Raw genomic sequence first — 26,952 nt, forward strand, 5'->3', positions numbered from 1 at the left:
TATCAGCACTAAAAGTTTGGATGATGAGGTAAGTTTTAGGAATCATCAAAAGGGAGGAAAAAGAAAGGTAGAGATTAGGGAGCTTGAATCTAAGCGGCTGAAGGCATAAGACCATAAGACATAGGAGTAGAATTAGACCATTCGGCCCCTTGAGTCTGCTCTGCCATTCCATCATGGCTGATTTATCATCCCTCATAATCCCATTATCACACCTTCTCCCTGTCACCTTTGACGTCCTTACTAATCAAGAACCTTTCAACCTCCACTTTAAATACACCCAATGACTTGACCTCAACAGCCGTCTGTGACAATGAATTCCACAGATTCACCACCTTCTGGCAAAAGAAATTTCTCATCTCTGTTGTCTATCCTGAATTGCCTCCAAACTGGAGGCTGTTAAAGTACTAACCACATTGGTGGATCTGGAGTTACAACTAGGGAAATGGCAGAAACCATGCTGACTTCAGCCTATTTCATCATGTGCCTCCAAAAACCCTGAAACCTCATCTTTATTAATGGACTTCAACATCTTACCAGCCACTGAAGTCAGGTTAGTGATTCTTGAAAGATCATTACTAATGCCTCAATAATCTCTTTAGCTACTTTTTTCAGAACCCTGGGGTGTAGTCCATCTGGTCCTGATGACTTGTCTACCTTCAGAACTTTCAGCTTCCTAAGTACCTTCTCCTTAGTGATAGCAACTACACTTACTTTTGCCCCGACACTCAACTTTCTGGCATTCTGCTAGTGTCTTCCACAGTGATTACTGACGCAAAATATTTATTCAGTTCATTCGCCATTTTTTGTCCTCCATTCCTACCTCACCAGCATAATTTTCCAGCAGTCCAATATACATTCTCACCTCTCTTATTCTTTATATATCTGAAAAAACCTTTGGTATCTGCTTTTATATTACTGGCTAGTTTACCTTCATAGTTCAGCTTTTCTGTTCTTATGGCTTTTTTAGTTGCTTACTGTTGGTTTTTAAAAGCTTCCCAGTCCTCTAACTTCCCATTAGTTTTAGCTGTATTAAATGCCCTCTCTTTTCCTTTTATGCTGTCTTTGACTTCCCTCCTCAGCCATAGTTGCCTCATCCTCTCTTTAAAATACTACTTCTTCTTTGGGATGTATCTATCCTGCACCTTCTGAATTGCTCCCAGAAACTCCAGTCATTGCTGTTCTGCCATTATCCTTGCTGGTGTCCCCTTTCAATCAACTTTGGCCAAATGCTTTCTCATGCCTCTGTAATTCCCTTTGCTCCATTGTAACACAGGCAGTTCCCGGGTTACATACGAGTTCCGTTCCTGAGTCCCTCTTTAAGTCGTATTTGCACGTAAGTCGGAACAAGAACATCCGGTATTATTTAGCGTTAGTTAGTCAAACGCTTGTCTTAGTATATAGTATATATTTTACCTTTCTATGCATATAAAACACTTAAGAAACATATGCATTCCAATAATTAAACCACTGTGTTGCTTAGTAATAATTGTAGCTTTCATCGGGTCAGGGTGTTTCACATGCTTCATTATTCTCACTTTATCCGTTATCCTTTAAAATTGTTCCGATCGTTGACCGACTGTAGCCTAACGCTTTTCCAATGACCGATGGCATTTCACCTCTTTCCAAACGCTTTATTATTTCCACTTTATATTCAATCGCGATCGCTTCCTGTCAATGGAACAGAAACACTGCGGGCGGCGGGTCCTGAGCTCCGCCGGTTCCCAAGGTCCGCTGGGTCCTAACGACCACTGCACTGAGACAGGCTGAATGGGACAACTGGGGGCTGTGCTGGGTTTGGGCATTTGATTGTCCACAAAATTCCGCGTGGGAATTTAAACTGGAGGTGGCAGTGTTTTTTTTGATGAGGTCGAGTTGCGAGCTCGACATCAACCCAGCACGGATGGTACGGGAGTCACTGGATCGACATCAACCCGGCACAGGAGTGGTCTGTCACTGGATTGAACTTGGGAACCTCCGTTATCCAGCCCGGCGCTGATCTCACTGCGCCACCAGCCGACTGGAACGGGGTGGGGGGGGCGGGCGGCGGGGTCAGGGTGAATCTTACTATGAAAAATTTAAGCCAAATACAAAGTTAAACACTCAACACAGTGTCAACGGCAACGACTTAAAATGGTGGACGGCGTTCTCCTTCCTCAGTTCGTAAGTATGAGTTGTCCGTAAGTCAGGGACTACCTGTACTGATACACTTGATTTTAGCTTCTGCCTCTCAAACTGCAAGGTGAATTCTATCATATTACAGGTTTCCCCCGCAATCCGAAGGTAGAGCATTCCTATGAAACCTTTTGTAATCTGAAATGTCGTAAATCAAAGAAGCAATTACCATTAGTTTATATCGAAAAAATTTTTGAGCGTTCCCAGACCCAAAAAAATAACCTACCAAATCAAAGCAAACCTAAAATAACGCTAACATATAGTAAAAGCAGGAATGATATGATAAATATACAACCTATATAAAGTAGAAATATTGTAGGTACGGTGTAGTTTCACTTATCAAACTCGGGAAGACAGTGAGCCAAAATCGATTTGGAGAAAAAAAAATCAGCACGTACACACATGCGCAAACAACAGCCCGCACAAGGCTTCACGGTCATTGTATTCTTTCTCAGGGTAAACACACGTATAAAGCGGGCATCTTATTTTTGTAAAAGCGAAAATCCTCTTTGGTTAGTGAAAACCAAAAAGGTACTAATGTAGATCTTTTGTAACAGCGAGTTGTCGTAAAGCGAACGTTCGAAAAGCGGGGGCCACCTGTATCATCACTGACTTCTAAGGGTTCCTTTATCTTAAGCTCCCTAATCAAATATGACAGACCTGATAGTAGTAGAGCGAATATCCTCAAGGATGAGCAAGAGGTCAGAATTGGAGGAAGGTAGAGCTCTCAGAGGATATCTTACTTTATTAAGAAATACAGCGCGGAACAGGCCATTCTGGCCCTTTGAATCACGCCACTCAGCAACCCACCGATTTAACCCTAACCTAACCACAGGACAATTTACAATAACCAATTAACCTACTAAATGGTACGTCTTTGGACTGTGGGAGGAAACTGGAGCACCCAGAGGAAACCCACGCACACACGGAATGAAATGTCCAAACTTGCTTACAGAGGACTCCAGAACTGAACTCCGATGTCCCGAGCTTTATGTAAGAGCTATGTAACAGTTTCTTCCCCCAAGCTATCAGACTCCTCAATACCCGAAACCTGGACTGACACCTTGCCTTATTGTCCTGTTTATTATTTATTGTAATGCCTGCACTGTTTTTGTGCACTTTATGCAGTCCAGTGTAGGTCTGTAGTCTAGTGTAGCTTTCTCTGTGTTGCTGTTTTTTACGTAGTTCAGTCTAGTTTTCGTACTGTGTCATGTAACACCCTGGTCTGGAAAAACGTTGTCTCATTTTTACTACGTACTGTACCAGCAGTTATCGTCGAAATGACAATAAAAGTGACTTGACTTGACTTTAATAGCACTACGCTAACAGCTATGCTACTGTGGCATCCCATTTAATAGATTATTGTACAAAAACTCTTTTTTAAACAATTTAAATTCCCATCTGCCTGGTAGCATTTGAACTTAAGCCACCAGTCAACTAAATTGGCAACCACCATGTCAATGCAGATGCCATTTTTTGGAAGAGGTGCAAAAGCAGTCCTCTTAGATGTTATGGAACCCAGTGATGCAATTCAAAGAAAAACTATAACATATATGAAAATTTCTTGTGTTTTGCTGTTACTCTTTTATTATCCTTACAAGCCTTTTAAAAGCAACTTGTGTGTCACTTTAAACTTAAAATTTGTTTTGCCTTTCACTTCTACCCTTTCCAAGTCTGATAATACAGTTGACAACTCTGGCGTGTCCCAGCGGTGTGATCACATGACTTCCCTTCCTTTGACCCGTCCTTTAAAGCCAGTTTCTGTCCTCCTTGCCACCCCAACTGGAAAGGGAAAAGAGACTGTTGAATTCAACAGGTTAACATGGAACTCTACAACCGATGGCAGACCCTTTGGCCCACAATGTTGCACTGACCTATATAAATCTATTTCACAATAAATCTAACCCATCCCTCCTACACAGCCCATAACCCTCCACTTTCCTTTCATCTATGAACCTACCGAACAGTCTCTTAAATGTCCCTAATGTACCTGCCTCTACCCCCACCTCCCAGAACTGCATTCCAGGCACCCACCACTCTCTGTGTAAGAAACCTAACTCTAACATCTCCCCTAAACCTTCCTCCACTCACCTTAAATGGATGCCTCTGGTACTGGCCATTGCCGCCCAGGGTAAAAGGTTCTAGTTGACCACACTATGCCTCTTTTTATGCATATCTATCAAAATGCCTCCCACCCTCCTTTGCGCTGAAGAAAAAACACCTAGATATTCTCTAATCTCGGCAGTATACTGGTAAATCTCTTCTATACCCTCTCTAAAGCTTCTACATCCTTCCTATAATGAGGTGACTGTATTGTTCCATGTGTGGTCTAACTAGAACTGCAACGTTACCTCGTAGCTCTTGAATTCAGAACCCTGACTAATGAAGGCCAGGATACCATAAGCCTTCTTAAGCACCCTGTCAACTTGCGCGACAACTTTGAAGGATCTCGATTGAGAGCCACGCAGTCTTTGTTCCTGATCTCCAATGGTTACAAAACTAATAAATTATATTGCTTATTGATTTTTTTTCTTAAGCTCTTTTCTTCAGAGCTCCTTGCATAATTATCCTGGATTTGCATGTAAAAGGACCCTAGAGGTTGTTTTCCTGCCTTTTTACAAGGTTAACTCCAAGCACTCACCTGAAATGAGGAAACAGGTGAGGTGATGTAGGGTGTAATGGATGTCTGTGCGATCATCCTGTTAGGCGCAATACTGTATGGACTGGAATAAAATCTAGAACAAAACAGAAGACAGACAGGCTTGAGGCATTGGTAACCACTTAATTGCTAAGTTACTCCCTATCCAGTCCTTTGATCTAGTTTCTCTCCATTGCCACTCCATGACAACCACTCTTAGCTTGCTTTTACTGGCTGACCCCAACAATAGGCTACAAGGAAATATAAATGCAATGAAAATGAGTTAAATTCAATAATGACCACTTTTGGGCCATTTTGTGTCACTTATTTTCTGAATCAGAATCACATTGATTACCTCTGATTTATATAACATGAAATCTGTGGCTCTGCAGAAGCAATACAGTGCAAAGATGTAAAGTGACTATAAATTACAAAACTAAGTAGTTTTAAAAAATGGAATAGAGAGATAGTGTTCATGGGCCGTTCAGAATTTTGGAGGGGAAGAAGCTGTTCCTGAATCGTTGAGTGTGGGTCTTGTCAAGGTGCTTTATGTCAGCGCTGGCTCTTGCAACCCCAACACTATTCCTTTGTCTTAGTCACATGTTACGATGTTACTCCCTGTGCAATGCTCCAACATGCTTTTAAAATGCACAACGCTGGATTGGAAACCAGAAAGGTAATTAAACCACTCACCCACACTTTACATTCTTCCCACCCTCTGCACTAACATCACTCACCAAACAATCCCTCAGGTAGCTCCATCCCCTAGATCGGTAACCCACTAATCCCTTGCCCGAGAGCTGAGCAGGATGGAAATTCTGCACTCGACAAGGGGCGGATGTCACAAAAATTCGCCCCTCCCCCTACTTGAGGACCAACCTAGAACACTCCCTTTGGAAACAATCTCCAGCTGAGGCAGAAGAAGGGGGAACTTCTCAGAGAAATTCTGTATTTAGTTAGGACCCCACAAATCTGGCTGTGATGAGAGGGTGTTCCTTGGAGGCCCCTCTGGGGTGGATGGGTGAAGGGGTAGGAGTGCAGGTTCTTATTCACCCTCTGTAATTAGGGAATGGGGTCAAGGGGACTCAAGAGGTGGGAAATCTCCGGAGCTCAAGTGCGAGAGTCATTACAGAAGAGACAAATTTACTTACTCGTTTTGCAAAGCAGTGGTTGGGTCATAGGTCAGTGTCATTGTGCCCTGAAAGAATAAATCAGTTATAATTATCTTAATAACAGGGCACATAGCAGGTAGCAATACCTCTTATTCCAAAGGCAAAGTCAAATTTGAGATTATTGTACATATGTGCATAGGTGCAGTGAAAAACTTACTTGAAGCAGCATCACAGGCACAGAGCATCAGATAAACAGCATCCACAACAATTAAACACTGTATACACGTTGTACACAATATTTGCAAGAAGGAACACAATTACAACAAAGGAAGTCAATTTTTGGGCAAAGTGATCGAAGTTGTCATAGGGTTGCAATACTGAGGTAGTAATTAGGAATGTGCCCGTTGGTTCGAGAATCGAATAGTAGAAGGGATATAGCTATTCCTAAACCTGGTGATGTGGGACTTCAGGCTTCTGTACCTTCAACCTTAAAATATTAAATCTTCTTATATAATGTACTGCAAGGTAGTCCAATGTCACAATAGCATGACTGCAGTGGATAACTATGGAGCTCTTCAGAACTTGTACCAACTCCTTCACAACAAACTAGCAAGCATCATAACATATGTACAGTGACATCTCAGATGTGACTTACCTACATGTCTAATGCTAAATACGACACTTAGAACAGGACAGAGACACAAGAGCAAAAATAAACTAACTGCTGGAGGAACTCAATGTTTCTGGACCAAAAGAGTGCAAAGAAGATGTTTTGAGAATGTTGCCAAGACTTGATGGTATGAGTTACAGTATGAGTTTGAGTATGAGTATGAGTTACAGGAAAAGGTTGGGTGGGCTAGGACTGTGTTCCTAGGAGTGTAGGAGACTGAGGGGTGATCTTGCAGAGGTGTATAAAATCATGAGGGCTTAGATAGGGTGAATACACACAGTCTTTTTCCCAGGGAAAGGGAATCAAAAACTAGAGGGCACTAATTCAAAGTAAGAGGGGAAAGGTTTAAAAGGGATCTGAGTGGTAGTTTTTCACACCAGAGGATGGTGTGTATTCAGTACAACATGAGATGGCCCCGTCACCCACAGGTTCTGAAGGAGCTGCTCGCATCTGGAATTTGGTCAGGGGGGACAACAATGACAACCTGCATTTCTTTAGTGGCTTTAATATGTAGTCAGCCCTCACTTGTTTAGTACTTATGCATCTAGAGTTCTCATGGGGTGTACAGGATGTGAAGGGAAGGGTAGCCCCACTGGTGAATGGGCTTGACGTGTCCAATCTGGAACAGCTCACCTTTGGTCCCCACCGGACACTCAGCTCTCACCCGTGGCTCCAAGTAGCTGTTGGCATGCGACAGCAGCCACAGCCCAGTACACCGCTTCGACAGGTGGGCTAAACCAGGTGAGGGTAGCTGGCAGCCTCATACCCTGGTGAGAAAGGGACATGCCTGCCCTAGCATGTGAAGTCAGCTCTGGTGGACTGGGTGAATGCGGTCAACAATGAGGAAGGTGATACTGCAACACTCTGTGGCGAGGGAAGAGCATGACAAGGCACAGAAGACGTCATGGCTATCCACTGCAGCCAAGGAAGACCCCAGTTTGTGACGCTTGCTCGTACCACTGGACCCAGACTTCCGAGGTCGAGAGAGTGGAACTGCCCAAGTGCAACGGCATTCCTACTTTAAAAACTCTCCCAAACAGGTTTCCTGTCATCGGATATAATGGACAACCATCAGAGTTCTCACCAAAATGGCAAGAAGGCTAGTCAGCCAAAATCTCTTCAGGCTTCAGTTTTGACTCACAAAAGCTCTGATGAACACAGTAAATATATTACACTGATCGTCAGGCATTTAGAATGAAGAGATTTTACTTTAAGTGGTAATCTAGCCCAGGTTAACCTATATAGCTTGGATAAGATTGTTTTTTGCAGTAAGATAAGCTCAACTAGTGAATTTTATTTCAAGTGTTATGCAAAACAAATGTAAAGAGACATTTTTAGAGTATTGATGTTGATACATGAGAGACTTGCAGCTGTCAGTTGATGAGCAGCAAGATCCACTTTGAAGATTTAGGATATAATATGATAGTGAGTGCAGTCATTCATTTGATTTATTTTTACCATATTTTACAACATTATAGAAATACAGCAATAATAATAGCTCTAAAATACAGAATCACAGTGCAACGCATTGTTATTTTAAAGGGTAAGGAGATGACATATAGTCTGCCTATTTATTTGAAGGTTTATGAATAGAATGCCAGTGTGTGATTTACAGTAATAGTTCTATGAGCAATTCCCATGCATGCAATGACTTCCATTCCCCATGGGTGCCAAATGGCCGAGAGTTTTCTATAGTAAGTCATCCAGGGTGTTTCTTTAGGGCATTATCAGACAGAATTGAACTCCGAGCCATAGAAAGGGACACTGGGGCAAATAACAAAAAGCTCAATCAAACAGGCAAGCTTTGAGGAGTTTCCTAAAAAGATGAGAAAGGGTAGCACCACAGCTTGGCGGCCCAGGCCGCTGAAAGTACAGCTGCTAACAGTGGCGCAATTCAGGGAGGATCAAATGGCCAGAATTGGAGGAAGGTACCGATCTCAGAGAATTGGAAGCAATAACAGAAACGAGGACGGGTGAGACTGGGATAAAATTTGGAGAGAAGGATGGGAATTATGGAATCAGAGGGGCTTCTTAACAGGCAGTTGGTGGGTTTCAGTAGACGTGAGGTGGTGGGCGAATAGGGGGTGGGGAAGGATATGAGGTTGGAAAAGGGCGGCAATTAAGGAATAAACCCAACTCTATGAAGTGGGGGGAGCAAGAGAGCCTGCATAAGTAATATAGGTCAGTGACATGTGCCCGTTCTAGGGTCAAAAGGGGGTGGCGAGGGGAGCTTCTGTTGTTGCAGACTTGCCTCACACTGCCCTTGCAGTGGCTGATGAAGGAGCCCGGGAGGGTGGGTGGGTGGGGAACAGATGCAAGCAACACTCCTTACCGGCTCTCCGTCTCTGGGCCAGGCTCTGCCATTCTGCAGGTACTTGTTCTGATTCTGTCGTTTCTTCTGCCCACCATCTGCAAACTTGCACAGCAGAGGTTCTGAAGGAGCTGCAAGGACAAAGAGTGTTGGCAAACATGCTGGAGGACGGGGGGGGGGGGGGGGACTTGTGCAAACAGCCCTCCCCAACCCCTCATCCCACACTGCCCCATGATCCTAAATATGGGCCTGCTATCCCTGCTCCACCCCAACCCCAATAGGTGAAATTTACTTGAAATTGACTCACCTGGAACTCCTGGTTGCATCTTAATGAATTTCCCATTGAAATGAGCAATGATTGCTTCACACTTCTCTGTAGATTCCATCCTACACAAAATAAAAATTAAATAGCAAAGGGTTGACTAGGACATCCTTTACAATATTTTTTAAACAGGGAGCAAATTCAGAAATCAGAGCTGCAAAGGGACTTGTGAGTCCTCGTGCAGGATTCTCTAAAGGTCAACTTGCAGGTTGACTTGGTGGTGAGGAAGGCAAATGCAATATTAGCATTCATTTCTAGAGGACTAGAACATAAAAGCAAGGATATAATGCTGAGGCTTTATAAGGCACTGGTCAGACCACACTTGGAGTATTGTAAACACGAGGAAATCTGCAGATGCTAGAAATTCAAACAACACACACAAAATGCTGGTGGAACGCAGCAGGCCACGCAGCGTCTATAAGGAGAAGCACTGTCGACGTTTCGGCCCGAGACCCTTCATCAGGACCATTATCCACGAAAGGGTGTGCTGGCATTGGAGAGGGTCCAGAGAAGGTTTACGAGAATGATCCCAGGAATGAAAGGGTTAATAATGCATGAGGAGCATTTGATGGCTCTGGGCCTGTACTCATTGGTCTTTAGAAGAAGAAGGAGGGATCTCATTGACATGTATGAAACATTGAAAGGCTTAGAGTGGACATGGAGAGGATGTCTCCTATAGTGGGAGAGTCTAGGACCAGACAGCAGTCTTAAAATATAAAGACATCTCTTTAGAATAGAGATGAATTGGAACTTATTTCACCACAATCTGTGGAATTTATTGCCACACAATTTTAACACAACATCCCAACTCCTGTACTCAATACATTGATTTGTGGAAGCAAATATGCCAAAAGCATTCTTTACGACTCTATCTACCTGTGACAGCACTTTCAAGGAATTTTGGATCTGTATTCCCAGATTCCTTTGTTCTTCCATATTCCTCAGTGCCCTACCATTCACTGTGTAAGACCTACCCTGGTTTGTTCTCCTGAAGTGCAACACCTCACACTTCTCTGCATTAAATCCCATCTGCCAGTTTTTAGCTCAATTTTCCAGTTGGTCCAGATCCCAATGATAATCTTCCTCACTGTCCACTACACCCCAAATCTTGCTGTCACCCACAAATTTGCTGATCCAGTTTATCACATTCTCAAACAGATCATTTATTTAGTTACTTATTGAGATTCAGTATGGAATAGGCCCTTCTGGTTCTTTATGCTGCACCACCAAGCAATCTTTCAATTTATTCCTGGCCTAATCATAGCACAATTTACAATTACCAATTAACCTACCAAGTGGTACATTTCTATGGCACTCCACGAGTCACAGGCCTCCAGTCAGACAGTCAGCCATCTATTACCACTCTGACTTCTCCCAAAACCAATGTCTAATCCAATTTACTACCTCATCTGGAATGCCAAGTGACTGAACCTTCTTGACCAGCCTTCCTTGCGGGACTTTGTCAAAGGCCTTGCTAAAGTCCATGTAGACAACATCCACTGCCTTGCCTTCATCAACTTTCCTAGTAACTTCCTCAAAAAACTCTGATTGGTTAGACACGACCTCCCATGCACAAAGCCATGTTGACTATCCATAATCAGTCCCTGTCTATCCAAATACTTACACAGGTTTCCCCCGCAATCCGAAGGTAGAGCGTTCCTATGAAACCGTTTGTAATCCGAAATGTCGTAAATCGAAGAAGCAATTACCATTAATTTATATTGGAAAAATTTTTGAGCGTTCCCAGACCCAAAAAAATAACCTACCAAATTAAAGCAAATAACACATAAAACCTAAAATAACACTAACGTATAGTAAAAGCAGGAATGATATGATAAATATACACCCTATATAAAGTAGAAATATTGTAGGTACAGTGTAGTTTCACTTATCAAACTCAGGAAGACAGTGAGCCAAAATCGATCTGGAGAGAAAAAAAAATCGGCACATACACACATACGCACGTACACGCATGCACAAACAACTGCCCGCACAAGGCTTCACGGTCATTGTAGTCTTTCTCAAGGTAAACACATGTATAAAGCCATAGAAGCGAAAATTCTCTTTGGTTAGCGAAAACAGGTATTAATGTAGGTCTTTTGTAACAGCGAGTTGTTGTAAAGCGAACGTAGGAAAAGTGGGGGCCACCTGTACTCTATATCCGGTCCCTTAGAATACCTTCCAATAAATTTCCCACTACTGATGTCAGGCTCACTGGCCCATAATTTCCTGGCTTATTCTTAGAGCCTTTCTTAAACAACAAAAAAAAACATTGGCTATCCACCAATTCTCTGGCACCTCACCTGTGCCTAATGATGTTTTAAGTATCTCTGCTAGGGCTCCTGCAATTTCTGCACTTGCCTCCTACAGAGTCTGAGGGAACAACTTGTCAGGCCCTGGGGATTTATCCACCCCTAATTTGCCTCATAACAGCAAACAACTCCTCCTCTGTAATCTGTACAGGGTCCATATCCTTGCTGCTGCATTTCATCACATCTACAGATTCTGTGTCCATTGTCCACACGCAGAAAATCCATTTCAAAGCCCCCCCATCTTTTTTGACTCCACACATAGATTACCACTTTGATCTTCCAAATGACCAATTTTTCCGCTTTCTATCCTTTTGCTGTTAATATATCTGTAGAATCCCTTGGGATTCTCCTTCACCTTGCCTCCTTCACCTCACGCCTTCTTTTAACCCTTACGATTTTCTTCTTAAGTGTTCTCTTGCATTTCTTATACTCAAGTTCCTCATTTGTTCCTGCATGCCCATACCTCCTGTTGTGCACCTCCTTTATTTTCTTAACCAGGGCCTTAATATCTCTTGAAATCTAAGGTTTCATAAACCTATTATCCTTGCTTTTTATTCTGACAGGCACATACAACCTGAATACTCTAAAAATTTCACTTCTGAAGGCCTCCCAGTTACCAAGAACATCTTTGCCAGAAAACAGCTTGTCCCAATCCACACTTGGCCAGATCCTTTCTGATACCATCAAAATTGACCTTTCTCCAATTTAGAATCTCAACCTGAAGACTAGACCTATCCTTTTCTATAATTACCCTGAAATGAAAAGCATTATGATCATGAGATGCAAGGTGTTCCCCGTCACAAACTTCTGTAACCTGCCCTGTCTCATTCACTAATGAGATCTCTCTCTCTCATTGGGACTTCTACACACTGATTGAGGAAACTTTCTTGAAAACATTTGACAAACTCTTTTCCCATTCAGCCCTTTTACAGTATGGGATTCCCAGTCGATATAAGGTTCAAATCACCCACTATCGCAACCTTATATTTCTTGCAACAGTCTGCAATTTCTCTACAAATTTTCTCCTCTAAATCCTGCGGACTGTTGGGTGGTCTACAATATAATCCCAATAACATTGTCACACCTATCTTATTCCTCAATTCAACTCATAAAGCTTCACTGGACGAGTTCTCCAGTCTGTCCTGACGGAGCACTGCTGTGACATTTTCCCTGACTAGTAGTGTCACCACTCCCCCTTTAATCCTTCCCACTCTGTGGCGTTTGACATCTAAAACAACAGAAGCCCGGAACATTCCTGCCCCTCCTGCAACCAAGATATCGTCCTTCTTCAAAGAATGGAGTTTCCCTTCCTCCATCATTGATGCTGCCCTTGCCTGCATCTCTTCCATTTCCCAAACTCCTGCACTCGCATCATCTTCCTGCTACCTTGACATAACCCTGACTGATGTGCTACACTTGCCCATTCACCTCCTCCCTCAACACCATTCAGGGCGCCAAACAGTCCTTCCAGGTGAGGCCTCCTCTACATTGCAGAGCCCTGATGTAATCTGGGGGACCACTTTGTCAAGCACATCCACTCCATCTGCCAAAAACGTAACTTCCTGGTACAAAACATTCCAATTCTCATTCCCATTCCAACATGTCGGCCTCCTCTTTTGCCACAATGAGGCCACTCAAGAGGGTGGAGGAGCAGCACCTCATATTTCATCTAGGTAGCCTCCAACCTGATGAGATGAACATCGAACTCTCCAACTTCCAATATTTTTTCCCTCCCCCTTCTCTCTTCTTCCATTCCCCACCGCTCTGGCCTCTTCTCCTCACTTGCCTATCACCTCTGCTTGGTGTCCCTCCTCCTTCCCTTTCTCCTATGTTCCACTCTCCTCTCCTATCAGATTCCTTCCTCTCCAGCCCTTTACCTTTCCTACCCACCTGTTAACTGGTCCTCATTGAAACCCTCATGATGAAGTCAGGAAAGGCATTAAGTAGCCATCTCCAGAATTAGCACATCATTAAAGACATCCCTGCCACTTAACACACGGTTCAGGACAACTCTGATTTGTAAATTAATATTATGGCTGTTTATCCAGTAAACTCAATACTGTAACCAGTTGAGATGTGCTCCCATCGTAAATGTTTAATCCTGCAAAATTACGTGTCTAGACAGAATGTTAAAGTGGATAATCAAAGCCATTGAACTCGTAGTTAATCGCTTGTTGTTACCTTTGTATTTAAAACGTGTCACTGTGGTGTTGAATTTCATGACAGTGTCTCCAAAATAATGCCTGCTAGTCACCTTTGGTTTTACTTCTACAGTTTCAGTCCCTGTGTGACTCATTCACCTTCACAACAGGTGACCTTCTTCCCTTCCCCCCACCACCTTTTTGATTCTGGCATCTTCCCCCTTCCTTTCCAGTCCTGACGAAGGGTCTCGGCCTGAAACGTCAGCTGCTTATTCCTTTCCATAGATGCTGCCTGTCCTGCTGAGTTCCTCCGGCACGTGTGTGTAGCTCTAGATTCCCAGCATCCGCTGAATCTCTTGAGTCAACAAGATAGGAAAGTTTCTTTGTGTGATGAATTTTGGTGGCCAGGATAAAGCCGGCTGTTAATTTGAAACACTGTGACAGCAGTATATTTTATGGAAAAACACAACAGCATTCAGGTCACAGCAGCCCGCCACACTAAGCACTCACTCCCTCAATCACTGGTGCACAGGGTGCACCTTCTGCAAAATGCACTGCGGTTACTCACTGACAGCACTTCCCAAACCCAAACCTACCATCTACCAGCAAGGAAGGTAAGGGCAGATAACAACTTGCATGTCATACTAATATTTCAGACTGTATACTGATATATTACTAGTACTTCAACACCATGGTAGCACAGTGGTTAGCACAATGCTTTACAGTACAGGCACCTCAGGTTCAATTCCAGATGCTGCCTGTAAGGAGTTTGTACGTTCTTCCTGTGACTGCGTGGGTTTCCTCCGAGTGCTTCTGTTTCCTCCCACAGTCCAAAGACATACCAGTTGGTAGGTTAATTGGTTATTGTAAATTGTCCTGTGATTAGGCTTGGGTTAAATTAGTGGGTTGCTGTGCTATTCCACGCTGCATCCCAATAAATAAAGAAAAACACTGGATCAAAATGCCAGAACTCCCTCCCGAATAGCCCCTTCACCAGAAGACTGCAGCTGTTCTTTGGACAATAAATAGCTAATGCCAACTCTCAGAGCACTCCCGTCAATCCTCATCCTCCATTTATTTCCCAGACCATTTACCCATCAAGACGTCCCACCCCTAATTCTTAAGTCTAACCGGTGACCAGATCAAGGCTGGTATGACTATGCAAAGGTTTGACAGGGTTCATTGAAGTGAGAGGTTTCTTTTGAGACCAGAATTTAGGGTAATGAATTCAAGTTGGGCACTAATAAACCAAGCCAGAAGTAGGAGAGACTATGGAACTTGGGATCAAGATAGGTGTGAGAGAAAAGATGTGTAAATTATAGTGACATAGTGGGTTGGAGAGATGGCTGAAAACCAAATAAACATGGCGTAACATGCAGCTGGCGATGCCACCATTACCAATCGCTAACACTATTGTGTGTTACCTCATTGCATTGGGAGAGGGAAGAGGGGGGAGAAGGAAGGATGTTGGGGACATGGCAATTTGAGGTGTCTGTTGAACTGCGACATGACAGATCTCTGAGTGGCAGAGGGAGGGAGTGTGAGGTAGTTCTGAGAGCGCTACCAGGTAACAAGTGGGACAGGGGCAGGATCTTCACAGCTGAGTCAAGTTGGGGGACTTGATTGCAGACTTGGTAATGTCCATGAGTGAAAGGCTTAATGTATGAGGAGTGTTTGGTGTAACACAGCCTCAGAATAGAGGGACGAACCTTTAGAACTGAGATGAGGAGGAAAATTTTTCAGCCCAAGGGTGGTGAATCTGTGGAATTTGTTATCATAGAAAGCAGTGGAGGCCTAGTAAGGCAGAAATCGATAGGTTCTCAAATGGCTATGGGATGAGGACTTTGAGGAAGAAGGCAGGAGAATGAGGTTGAGAAAAAAATCATCCATAAATTAATGGTGGAGCAGACTTGTTGGGCTGAATGGCCTACTCCTGCTCCTGTATCTTATGGTCTTGCAAGGCCCAGCAATTGTGAGCAACCAAAAAGGGGGTGGTGAATAATAGAAAACATTGATAAAACATAGATGTGTGGACATGTAATCCCAGCTACTGTCAGTGAGGGACACTCCATGATATCCCAGCATGCACAAGAAGCAGGACTGTCAGCCCCCAACGTAACAGTGTTGACAGTTCTCAGTTGCTCTCCCTGAAGGGAGTTATGACAGACTGAAGGAGACAGTTTCATCCCCGCTCTGTCCTGTCACCGTCTTCTACAGGAGCCCAAGCAAAGCACAAAAGCCAAAGCAGAGAATGGGCTCATTGCTGTGAAGCAATGTGGTGCCTCAGTGCCCATGTGTGTCCTTCTGTGCACATAACTGTGGATGCTTCACCCTCTGCTCTTGCCCACCTGCAGTTCCCCAGCCACTGACTCTACTAATTCCTGTATAATAGAACATGGAGCAGGAACAGGCCGATCAGCCCACAATGTCTGTGCCGAGCACAATGCCTAACTAAACAAAATCCTTCTGCCTACGCATGAGCCTTATCCCCCCCATCCCTCTGCATATTCATGTGCCCTCCTAAAAGCCTTGTAAACACCACTATATACCTCCACTGGCAGCCCATTCCAGACACACACCACTCTCTGTGCCGCACTCATTTTTTAAAAACTTACCCCTCGACCCTTAAAAGCAAGCCCTCTAGTATTTAACATTTAGAATCTAGGGAAAAAAGATTCTGATTGTGTACTCTATCTCTGCCTCTCATAATTTTATAAACCTCTATCAGGTTTCCCTCAGCCTCTGATGCTCCAGGGAAAACAACCCAAGTGGGATGCTATTCCACAGATGAAGCTGGACTTCACTGACTTCAGGTAGTAGGGTAGAGTATACACCCCTTGCTGTATCAATGGTGCAGACGTGGAGATGGTTGAGAGCTTCAAGTTCCTGGATGTAAATATCACCAATAGTTTGTCCTGGTCCAGCCACGTGGACATTATGGCCAAGAAAGTTCACCAAGGCTTCTACTTCCTAAGGAAATTCGACACGTCACTGCTGACCTTCACCAATTTTTACAGATGCACCACAGACAGCATCCTATCCCGATTCACCACAGCTTGGTTCAGCAACTGTTCAGCCCAAGATCACAGGAAATTCCAGAGTTGTGGACACATCCCAGTCCATTACACAAACCAGCCTCTTCTCCACTGACTCTGTCTACAGTTCCCACTGCATAAGTAAGGACCCCTCCTTTCCTGGTCATTTTCCCTTCAGCCTACTCCTATTGGGCAGAAGAAACAAAAGCTTGAGAGTATGTACCAGCAAGCTCAAGCTTCTATCTCACTGTTATCAGACTCTTGAAGGGCCCTCTCATATGATAAAGATGAACCCTTAATCTCTCAATCTTGATCTTACAATCTACCTTGTCATTGCCCTTGCAGCTTATTTGTCTACCTGCACTGCATTGTATAGTTTGAGGCAGACTGGCCTGTGCTGTCACAGCTGAAAAGCCTTATCACTGATCACTGTCCATACCAAGATAATGGATTGGTTCCATGCTCCACCTTCCCCTTCTATCAGATCCCACCGTCTGTAGTCCTTTGCCACCTCTCACCCATCACTATCTCTACTTCTTCCCTCCTCTGTCTGCCGATCGCCCCTCCTCACCTGGATCCACCCATCACTTACCAGATCTTAAAGATTCCAGATTTATTTGTCACTTGTACATTGAAACATTGTTGTTTGTGTCAATGGCCAATACAGTCCAAGGATGTGCCCGCAAGACTCGTCATGCTTCCCTCGCAAATACAGCATGCCCACAATTAACCAACACGTACGTCTTTTTTATTTGAATGTGGGAGAAATCGGAGCACCTGGAGGAGACTCAAGCAGTAAGGGGGAGAACGCACAAACTTCTTACAGACATGGCAGGAATTGAACCCCGATCACTGGCACTGTAATACCACGCTATCCTCCTGGAACACCACTTTATACTGGCTGCTGCGGTGCAGCCCTCGAAGAATGTGGGAGTCATTGGAGGGAAGCACAAATTGGCTGAGATTGTCACTGCTCCAAAAGAAACTGGTAGATATGGCGGTTGACTGCAGGGTAACTGTCACACCTCAGCCATGACCCCATAGAGACTCTGTGCAGAGTGTGGCCGAACTCATGAAGGTCGGGTACCAAGTGCCGATTACAGAGAAACGTGCACTACGAGGTGGGCAGGATTATCACTGCGCTGAAATACCAGGAATTGTTTATTAATATATTAATTAAGACAGGTATATGGATAGAAAAGGTTGAGAGGGATATGGGCCAAACATGGGGGAAATGAGACCAGCTCAGGTAAACACTTGGTCAGCATGGATGAGTTGGGCTGGAGGGCTTTTTACCGTGCTGTCAGCTCTATGACTCCACTTGAACACCGGTGCTGAGCTACAGAGGGAGATACAGGTTAAGTTTATTGTCATGTATGGTGAGGTTTGTCACTGCGCTTGGAAATGTGATGGAATACATGACCAAAAGCACAGTTTGATGGAATGTCGTAAAGCACGTAGACTGGTGGGGGAGAGGTAGTGAGGGGATTCCAGAGCCTCGGGTTTTGGAAGCTCAAGGCATGTCCTGTGGTGGTGCAGTATGGAGCATCAGCAGATTTAATTTCTGCAGATGCTTGGAAACCTGGAGGAGCTTGCAGAGATGGAGTGGGGAACTGAAAATGGAAACTTTGATGAACTGTGAACAAGTTTGCAGCAAACAAGTGAGCAGCAGAATCTTTACCAGGGAACTACAGGGCGACCCAAAGCACTCTCACCTTGCAAAACCAACCCCTCGGCTGGCACCGTTGGCATCCCGCAGTATCCTGGTGGAAATGACTTGTCCAAAGGGCTTGAGCATATTCTGCAGTTCCTGCTCATCCATGGATGGCGGCAGGTTGGAGATGTACAGGTTCGTCGGGTCTTGCTCTTGTTGCTGCAGTATAAACACAAAGATCTATTTGCAACACTGTTCTGTGCTTGCCACACATTGTTAGCCATCTCACACGGCCCCTCAGTCTTAACACCCTCCGTAACCCCCTCTTCCTCTCCTACACACATGGTCCATAACTGGAATCGAATGCCTCATCCGATTGGCTAATTGCCATCCAACAGTCTTGATGGCTAGTGAGGCCTGTGTCTCTCGCTGCACCAACCTTGTCTTCTTGAGGTATCACATCACCACCACAATTAACTTTGGTTTATCATTTTTCAAATGTATTGATGGGTCCGTGTTTTCTGTTCAACCTTTGTGACTCAAGAGTTGGTCCCAAACTTTGGAATAAGGCCAAGAGAAACAAGATCCTAACCCGGCAAGCTTGCCGAGTCTTGCAGCTCGAAGCTGGGAAGAGGATCAAGTGAATCTCTGTTTTCAAATCTCCTAAAGTTCAGAACGTAAGGAACACGAGCAAAGTTGATCACTCGAACCCGCCCTTCCATTTAATAAGATGTGATTGGTCTGAACTCTTACAACTGGAGCCTACGGCTCCATCTACCAGTGGTTGTGGACGGTCCCCTTTGAGAGAGGAAGTGCCTCACTTTCATTGGTAATCCCTCTCTGCTGTGTCAACCTCTCCCACGCTCCACAACTCTCCAGACAATGGGCATTCACAGGTCTTGATCGAGTTCGATCCTGGGTAAACTTTGTGTGTACCTTTCCCAGACTGACCTCCTGAGTTTAGAGCAGTGCCAATAACTGACATCAACCTGTTCCCTATGGCTGGATTCGTCATTGTTAACTCGACCTTTGCTCTTGTGGTCTTGGACACAATCTGAACATCTCAGTGTACGACTGAGTTTACCAATTGCACACCACTGGCCTGATATGGAAACACCAATGCCCAGGAATGGAAAAGTCTAAAGAAAGTGTGGATACAGCCCAGTCAATCACAGGCAGAAGGTGCAAAGATTTACCAGGATGCAGCATGTCTTCTGAGGATAGGTTGAGCAAGATAGGGCTTCCTCTTTGGAACAAAGGGGGTTTCCAAGATGATAAGAGGCATAGATCAAGTGCACAGCTAGAGTCTTTTTCCCAGGATGGAAATGGCTAATGCGAGGGGGCATTATTTTAATGGGATTTAAGGCAAGTATAGAGGGGGTGTCAAAGATAGTTTTTTCCATAGAGAGGAATGGGTGCATGGAACACCCTGCCAGGGGCAGTGGTAGAGGCAGACACAGTAGGGTCATTTAAGAGACTCTTAGATAGACACATGGATGGTAGAAAAATGGAGGGCTCTGTGGTAGGGAGGGGTTAGATTGATTGTGGAGTAAGTTGAAAGATTGGCACAAGATCATGGGCTGAAGGGCCTGTACTGTGCTATAACATATGTTCTATGGTCTGAAGAAATATCCCGCACAGTGTCTCTGTATAGGCCTCCAAATCCATGAGGATGTGAGCCACATCAGTGTCCTCTCCTAGGCCAACATCCCTGGCATTCAAGGCCCTAGGTACAACCCAGTTAAGCTGGATGGCCCACACTAATCCCAAACCCCTAAACCAGACTCTCCATTCGAGCTCATCCCTGGGAGTAGACCCAGGGTGGACAGAGGGAAAGATTCAGGGATCTGCTCAAAGTCTCCTTGAGGAAATGCAACACCCTTGTTGACCCCATCAGAGGATGGGAAACACTGGCCCATACCTGCTCATAGTGGAGAAGGTGCGGACTGCCCCGGCACATCCTTAGGTGTCTTGGGAAATCTCTGCACCTACTGCCCTGTCTTTGGGTCCCACACTGGCCTCATCAGTCACCCCAGAACAGGAGTGGAAACCAGTCACCTTCAATCCCAAGGGACAAGCCAAGACACAACCACTGAGGAAGCAGTGAGACGCAACCTTAGATCCATTCTTGCTCCCTGCTCCCCATTAATGATTACCTCCAAGTTATTGCACCTTCTGTTACATTACACAAAAAGGCACCATCCACCAATTTGACGGGAGTTCCGGTTTATCATATCCTGTTATATAACCAATGCATGACTGTTAAAGTCAACTGTGCAAACCCTAAAGCTGTTGAACTGTGCTCATACTGCAAGGTTATTCTACTCTCTTGCTGGTTACAGGGTGTTTCCTTATTTGGTATGCTCTCTTAGGTTTATTAAATTCCTCATACTGAACAAAACACTCCTATATTTAGAGTCTGTCTGGAAAGACACATAGCGCCCAGTTTGGGAAGCTTCAGAGATAAGAGAATAGATTGTGTCTTCCTGAGGAAACCAGGGCCAGATGTGCTTTATCGCAGGAGGTGAATGGTCTGACTCGGCTGCAAGGGTTTGTTTGTGGTTACAGAAATTAAGAGGTTCGTTTCTGAGGAATTTTGAAGATGGAAGGAAACCTTAATTCTCCAGGTACGGCCAATTTTACACCCAGTAACACATCTGATTCTAATAATGCATAATCTGCTGCTTACCCAAACCAACCCATTAAATACCACCTGTCCAATCCTCAAACTGTCCCATTAAATCCTACCTCTCTGATCCCAAAACAGCCTGATCAAATCTCATCTGTCTGATCCACAAATTGTCCCATCAGATCCCATCCTTTCAATCCTAAAACTGTCCTATTAAATCCAACTTCTCCCATCCCCAAACTGTCCCATTCAATCCCAACTCTCCTGTCCTAAATCCCCCCCACCCCACCACACGCCACACCTCTTTGACTTGTATTTGACGGGATGTTAACGTTTATCCATTTCCGACCATTCTCTCTCCTTTCTGGATCCCCCGTCTCCATCTCAAGAGATTTAGGATCCACTGATGTTTACTACAGACACACAAACACCCTCAGTTATCTAGACGACACCTCCTCCCACCTGGTCTCTTGTAACAATGCCATTCCTTTTTCTCAGTTCCTCTATCTCCACTGCACCCGTTGTAGAGGTGAGGCCTTTCACTCCAGAACATCTGCAATGTCCTACTTTTTTCAGGAAATGGGGTAAGCCCCCACACAATGGCTGATGGAGCCCTCATCCGCCATCCAGAGACCTAAATGGCCCTTCCTCCAATCTCATCTATTGCATTCTATTCTCTTGATGAGGCCTCCTTTGCATCAATGGGACCAACCAAGGACTTGGTCACCTTCCTCTCCTATCAGATCCCATGAACTGTTGTCTTTTGTGACCTCCAGTTCTCACCTTCCAGCTTCTGTCACTATTTCCTCTCTCCCCTCCTCCATCTGCCTATCCCCCCTCCTCACCCGGACCCACCCATCACCTGCCACCCCTTCCCCTCACCTCTTCATACTCTCCTCCACTCGTTCACACCACAGATGCTACCTGACACAGTATTGAGTTCCGCCAGCATCCTTTAGCCACCGACTTTACTCACTGTACATTCATGACTGTGTAGCTAAACACTGCTCTAACTTTACAAGTTTGCAAAGGACACCATCATAGTAGGCCAGATCTTAAACAATGACAAGACGGAGTACAGGAAAGCGATAGAGGGCAGAGGGGCATGGTGTCAAGATGACAATCTCTCCCTCAATATCAGAAAAACACAAGAGCTGGTCACTAACTTCAGGATGTGGGGTGGAGCATAGGCTCCTGTCTGTATCAAAGGTGCTGAAGAGGAGATCATTGAGAGTTTGACGTTCCTAGGTGTAAATATCACCTAGAGCTTGTCCTTGTCCAACCAAGAAAGTACTTTCTCAGAATGTTAACAAAATTCAGTATGTCCCTGATGACCCTCACCGATTTTTACAGATGCACCACAGAAAGCACCGTATCTAGGTGCATCACAGTTTGGTTTGACAACTGCTCTGCCCAAGATCGCAACAAACTACAGGGAGCCATGGACACAGCTCAGACCATCGTGCAAACCAGCTTCCCCTCCGTCAGCTCTATCTGTACTTCCTGCTGCCTCAGCAAAAACAGCCAACATAATCAAGGTTCCCATCCCGTCCATTCTCTTTTATCCACCCTCCTTTCAGGCAGAAGATAGAGAATCCTGGAAGACATACCACCAAGCTCAAGGACAGCTTCCATCCCACTGTGATAAACCTCTTGTATGATTAAGGTGAACTTCTAGCCTTTCAATCTACCTCACTGTGACCTTTGCACTGTATTGGTCTCCCTGCACTGGATTTTCTCTGTAACTGTAACACTATATTCCACATTCTGTTTTCCTTTGTACTACCTTGATGGCACATAAACAAAAGCTTTTCATTATATCTCATTACATGTGACATTAATAAACCAATTACCATTAGCTACAGTGATTCTAATGCTCATGAGTGGCCTCTGACAAATGTACTGGCTTGCTTGCTTCAACATCCGGGCCGCCTCCGGTAGAGCCATGAAAGGGTTAGTTCCTTGGGCTGGCCGGTTCATCAGGATGGGGGATAGAACAGGGGATAGCAAAATCTGAAAGTCTCAGACAATGCGAGGCCGCAGATGGAGTGAGGTTTCAGAGTTGGCTGCAGTCTGCAGATTTCCCAAGGGTTCCAGCAGAGCTGCAACCCTGTGCTTGATTTACAATTCTTGGAAAAGCTAGAAGCCGACCTTGAGTCTTGTTCCAAGAATCCAGAAAACCAGACACTCATGATTTCAGCCACAAATTAAAAATAATGTGAAGTCTACCTGCCTTCATGTCCGCATCCTTTGATTTAGGACTCCAACTTCCCCAAAGACAGTCATAGAGTCACAACACAGAAACAGGCCCTTTGGCACACCATGCCCATGCCTACCGCCCAGTACACATCTACACTGATCTCATTTACCACCACTTGCTCTTTGACTTTGTCTGTCTTGGTGATTCAAGTACTTGTCTGGATAATTCTCAAATGCTGTGAGAATCTGTGCCATCACCAACCCTTCGGGCAGTGTGTTCCAAATTCCAACCCCCATCTCGGGGGGGGGGGGGGGGGGGGCGGGCGGAGAGAGAAAAAACACAATCTCAGATATCCTCTAAACCTCCTACCCCTTCTCTTAAACCTCTGCCTTCAATTTTAGACACCTCTTAACCCCATCACATATTTCAAAATTTTTATTTACATCGTTAAACCTACGAGGGCAGGTTGCTCCTTGTATGTCTGCCTGCGTTTCCCTGTCTCACTGCTCCCCCTCTCCTCTTTAAATTGGCCATCCTTTCTCTCCACCTTTAGTCCTGAGGCAGGCGCTCGAATCAAGATGATCCCTTTTCCTGCTACTCATGCTGCTTGACCCACTGCGATCTCCCAGCAAGCTGCTTGTTGCATCTGCAGTCCCTTGTGCCTGAAAGCTTCCTCTCTCTGATCTCAGCCTGGCCTGATGTAACTCCACAGATTTGACTCCTCTTTGCCCTCCGCCACACAAGCTATGCTGCAGTTTTATGAAACTCTGGTTCCGGTGTACTTGGATAATCATATTCAATTCTGGTTGTCCCATTGTGGAAAAGTTGTGGCGGCTTTGCAGAGAGTACAGAAGAAGTTTACCAAGTTTGCTTGGATTCAGGGGTCACTGGCTATAAAGAGAGGTTGGACAAACTTGGGTTGTTTTCTCTGGAACAGCAGAGGCTGAGGGGGGACCTCAGAGAAATGTAGAAGATTATGAGATATGTAGATAGAGTAGACAGCCAGTTTCTTTCCTCAAGGGTTGAAATGTCTAATACTAGAGGGCATGCACTTAAGGTGAAGAGGGAAAGACGAGAAGTTCAAAGGAGATGTGTGGGGCAAGTTTTTTTACACTCTGATTCTTGTTATGTAACACAGAACAACCTGGTACCAGCTGGTGAGATGTTTGTTGAGAAGCCTGTTGCATTGCCTCAGTGCCATGTTAACACAGAACTGTACAGCTCAGGAACAGGCCCTTCGGCCCACAGTGTCTATGCTGAACACAATGCTGAATTAAAGTAATCCCTTCTTCCTACACATGATCCATGTCCCTCCATTCCTTGCACATTAATGCATCCATCTAACAGTCTCTTACACACCACTATCATATCTGCTCCCACCATCGTCCCTGGCAGCCCGTTTCAGGCATCCTCCATTCTCTGTGTAAAAACATTTGTCCTGCACATCTTTCAACTCCCCCCCTCACCTTAAATGTCTGTCCTTTATTACTTGATATTTTGACCCTGAAGGAAGGACTTTGCCATCTGTGCCTTTCATAACTCTATTATCTTCTATTAGGTCTCCCTACAGCCTGACTCCCCAGAAAAAATAACTCAAGTTTGTCCAACCTTTCCTTAAAGCTCGTGCTCTCTAACCTATCCAGCATTCTGATAAACTTTTTCTACACCCTCTCAAAAGCCTCCGCGGCCTTCATATAATGCAGAAATCAGAACTGCACACAAGAAAGGTAGGAACAATTTTGGATAACTATTCACTAAGAACAGAATTGAACCCATCATTAAGTTACCTACTGCCAGCACAGTAGTTGGATACTAGACCATGGGGACTATCGGTTAATTTCTGCAGCTCCCATCAACCACTTCTGAGACAATGGTGTTAATATTCACTGCAAACTGTCACAAACACAGACTCTGCTACAGCAGCTACACATCCTCGCAGGTGGGCTGCGGAACAGGTTTGGCAATCGCGTGCATGAGTATGCATGATCCAGCTAATTACTGTTTCATTGTGGTGGTATTTAACTCCCTTCTTTTTGTTCTAGTCTTGCTGAGACTTGACCAAAAGCACAACAACATTTACACTCCCTGCCTACCCTCATCCTTGTCCGGGAAAGAAGACTACTGTTTCAACAGACACTCTCAAGGAGCAGTGTTCATTTAGTACTTCGTTATTGCTTCCAGCCGCTGTGTTAGCATTAACTTTCAGTTTGAGAGTTTTAGTTAACGGTCCTGTTGGCTTAGTGGTTATTGTTTTCCTTTCCCTTTAAATTCTGCAACAGTTCTCATGAAAGTCAGTAAACTGTTGACCCATTTCTGTGTCTCTCTCTCCACACTTGGGCCAAATTGTGAGTTTTACCACAAACTCCCAAAATCCTAATTGTGTGTTCTAAAGCTTTGAATTATGCTCGGAATGAAGGGAATATGGGGATTGAACAAGAACAGTGACTTGGAGATGTTAGATCAGTCTGGATCTCATCTTACGGCCTAGCAAGAGGCTGAATGGCTTCCCCCTTCTTGTGTTTAAACCACAAGTCGGTCTCGATCCGAACGGCCAACAGCTTTGCTTCAGAAGGCTGATGCTGGAAAAGGTCAGCGCTCTGAATTAAAGCAAACGAAGCCCGTCACACAATGCCTTACAAGTGTAGGCGTCCATACTACAGAAGCCATTCTCCAAAGTGTTTAGGACGATTTATCGCGGTCAACTGAGGCATGTGTTTTTTTTCTTTCAATCGCCCTCTCAATAGGCCTGCCTGAATCAGACCAAAGAATCGGCTTTGAATAGGACCTACAAGCATTCCTTTGAGCTGAGGACATGCTCATAGAGAGAGACAAGAAGAGCAATTGATATTTTCCTTCACAGAAGGAAGTGGTGGGAAAAACTACTCCCTGGTTCTCTATGCTTGGCAATTGACCAAAAAGCAAAAAAAACGGGAACAATTAGTGAGGTCACAGCTAGCTTTGTGAGACTGAAGCCTGCAGTATGTACAGTGGCAGCTGCTTTTGTATTTCACCATGTCAATGAGCTAACTCAAAAGCTTCTCCCTTTCCTATCATATCACGACCATGCCCACCCCCCCCCCCCCCCCGGGCACCTTCACACTCTTCTGCCCCTCCTCTCTCAAGCAGGAACCACACACTAAGATCCAAAAGCCAAGAGCTAATCCTATTAAATAAATCTTCCAGGGGGAAAAAAAGGTCATCGTTTTGCCTGTGTTGTCTCTCCACAGCTCACTGGCATTAATGCAGCAAATTCCATTCAAGTTTACGTTACACACTCCCTCAGGAAACGAGACAAGGAGGGCGTTGTAAAGTTAAGAACGAAGGCAGCCTCTTAAAGACATCCTTCTCGAAAACCACATCAAACCTGAATTTCAGGCTGGTTAGCATTCATATGGAGGGAAATATATTGCCAAGTTGTTGTAATCCATCTGTCAGATGCTTCACCAAGTGTCCCGATGCTTGTGATGTAACGTTGGTGGAATAAACCCCACTATTCCCATGCGGCCTTGGGTGTGTTGGAGGGCAGTGGTCACGCCCCTTTGAGAGATCGACATCAGCTCCGAGAGCAGGAAGAAAACAGGGCTTAGGAACAGAACCTAGGCTGCATACAGGGACAGCATCTCACTGCATGTTTGTCCTCATTGAGATCAGTGACCCCATGACTTTAAACATACCTGCCCATTGTGCCTTGACAGGTCCGTGGAGGTAAGAGTCACGGTCACTCTCAGCTTCCTGACCTCAGGACCATTCCAAGCC

At 44.8% G+C, this 26,952-nt stretch overlaps 1 protein-coding gene across 7 annotated transcripts in view; it reads right to left on the reverse strand.

Annotated features, from left to right (window-relative positions):
- LOC140741173 (RNA-binding motif, single-stranded-interacting protein 2-like) overlaps positions 1 to 26,952 on the reverse strand; it is a 221,574-nt gene that overhangs the window by 24,172 nt on the left and 170,450 nt on the right. For 6 of the 7 annotated variants that reach the window (XM_073071035.1, XM_073071034.1, XM_073071037.1 and 3 more), the window contains exons 5-9: positions 18,429 to 18,586; positions 9,211 to 9,290; positions 8,925 to 9,034; positions 5,962 to 6,008; positions 4,814 to 4,907 (exon numbers count right to left, since the gene is read on the reverse strand). In XM_073071035.1, the coding sequence (XP_072927136.1) occupies positions 4,814 to 4,907; positions 5,962 to 6,008; positions 8,925 to 9,034; positions 9,211 to 9,290; positions 18,429 to 18,586 (489 nt within the window). Of the gene's footprint in view, positions 1 to 3,732; positions 3,955 to 4,813; positions 4,908 to 5,961; positions 6,009 to 8,924; positions 9,035 to 9,210; positions 9,291 to 18,428; positions 18,587 to 26,952 lie in introns of those variants that run through there. The other variant, XM_073071040.1, reaches the window with a different exon arrangement.

Source organism: Hemitrygon akajei, chromosome 18 (genome assembly GCF_048418815.1).
Source record: "Hemitrygon akajei chromosome 18, sHemAka1.3, whole genome shotgun sequence".
Taxonomy (NCBI): Eukaryota; Metazoa; Chordata; class Chondrichthyes; order Myliobatiformes; family Dasyatidae; genus Hemitrygon; species Hemitrygon akajei.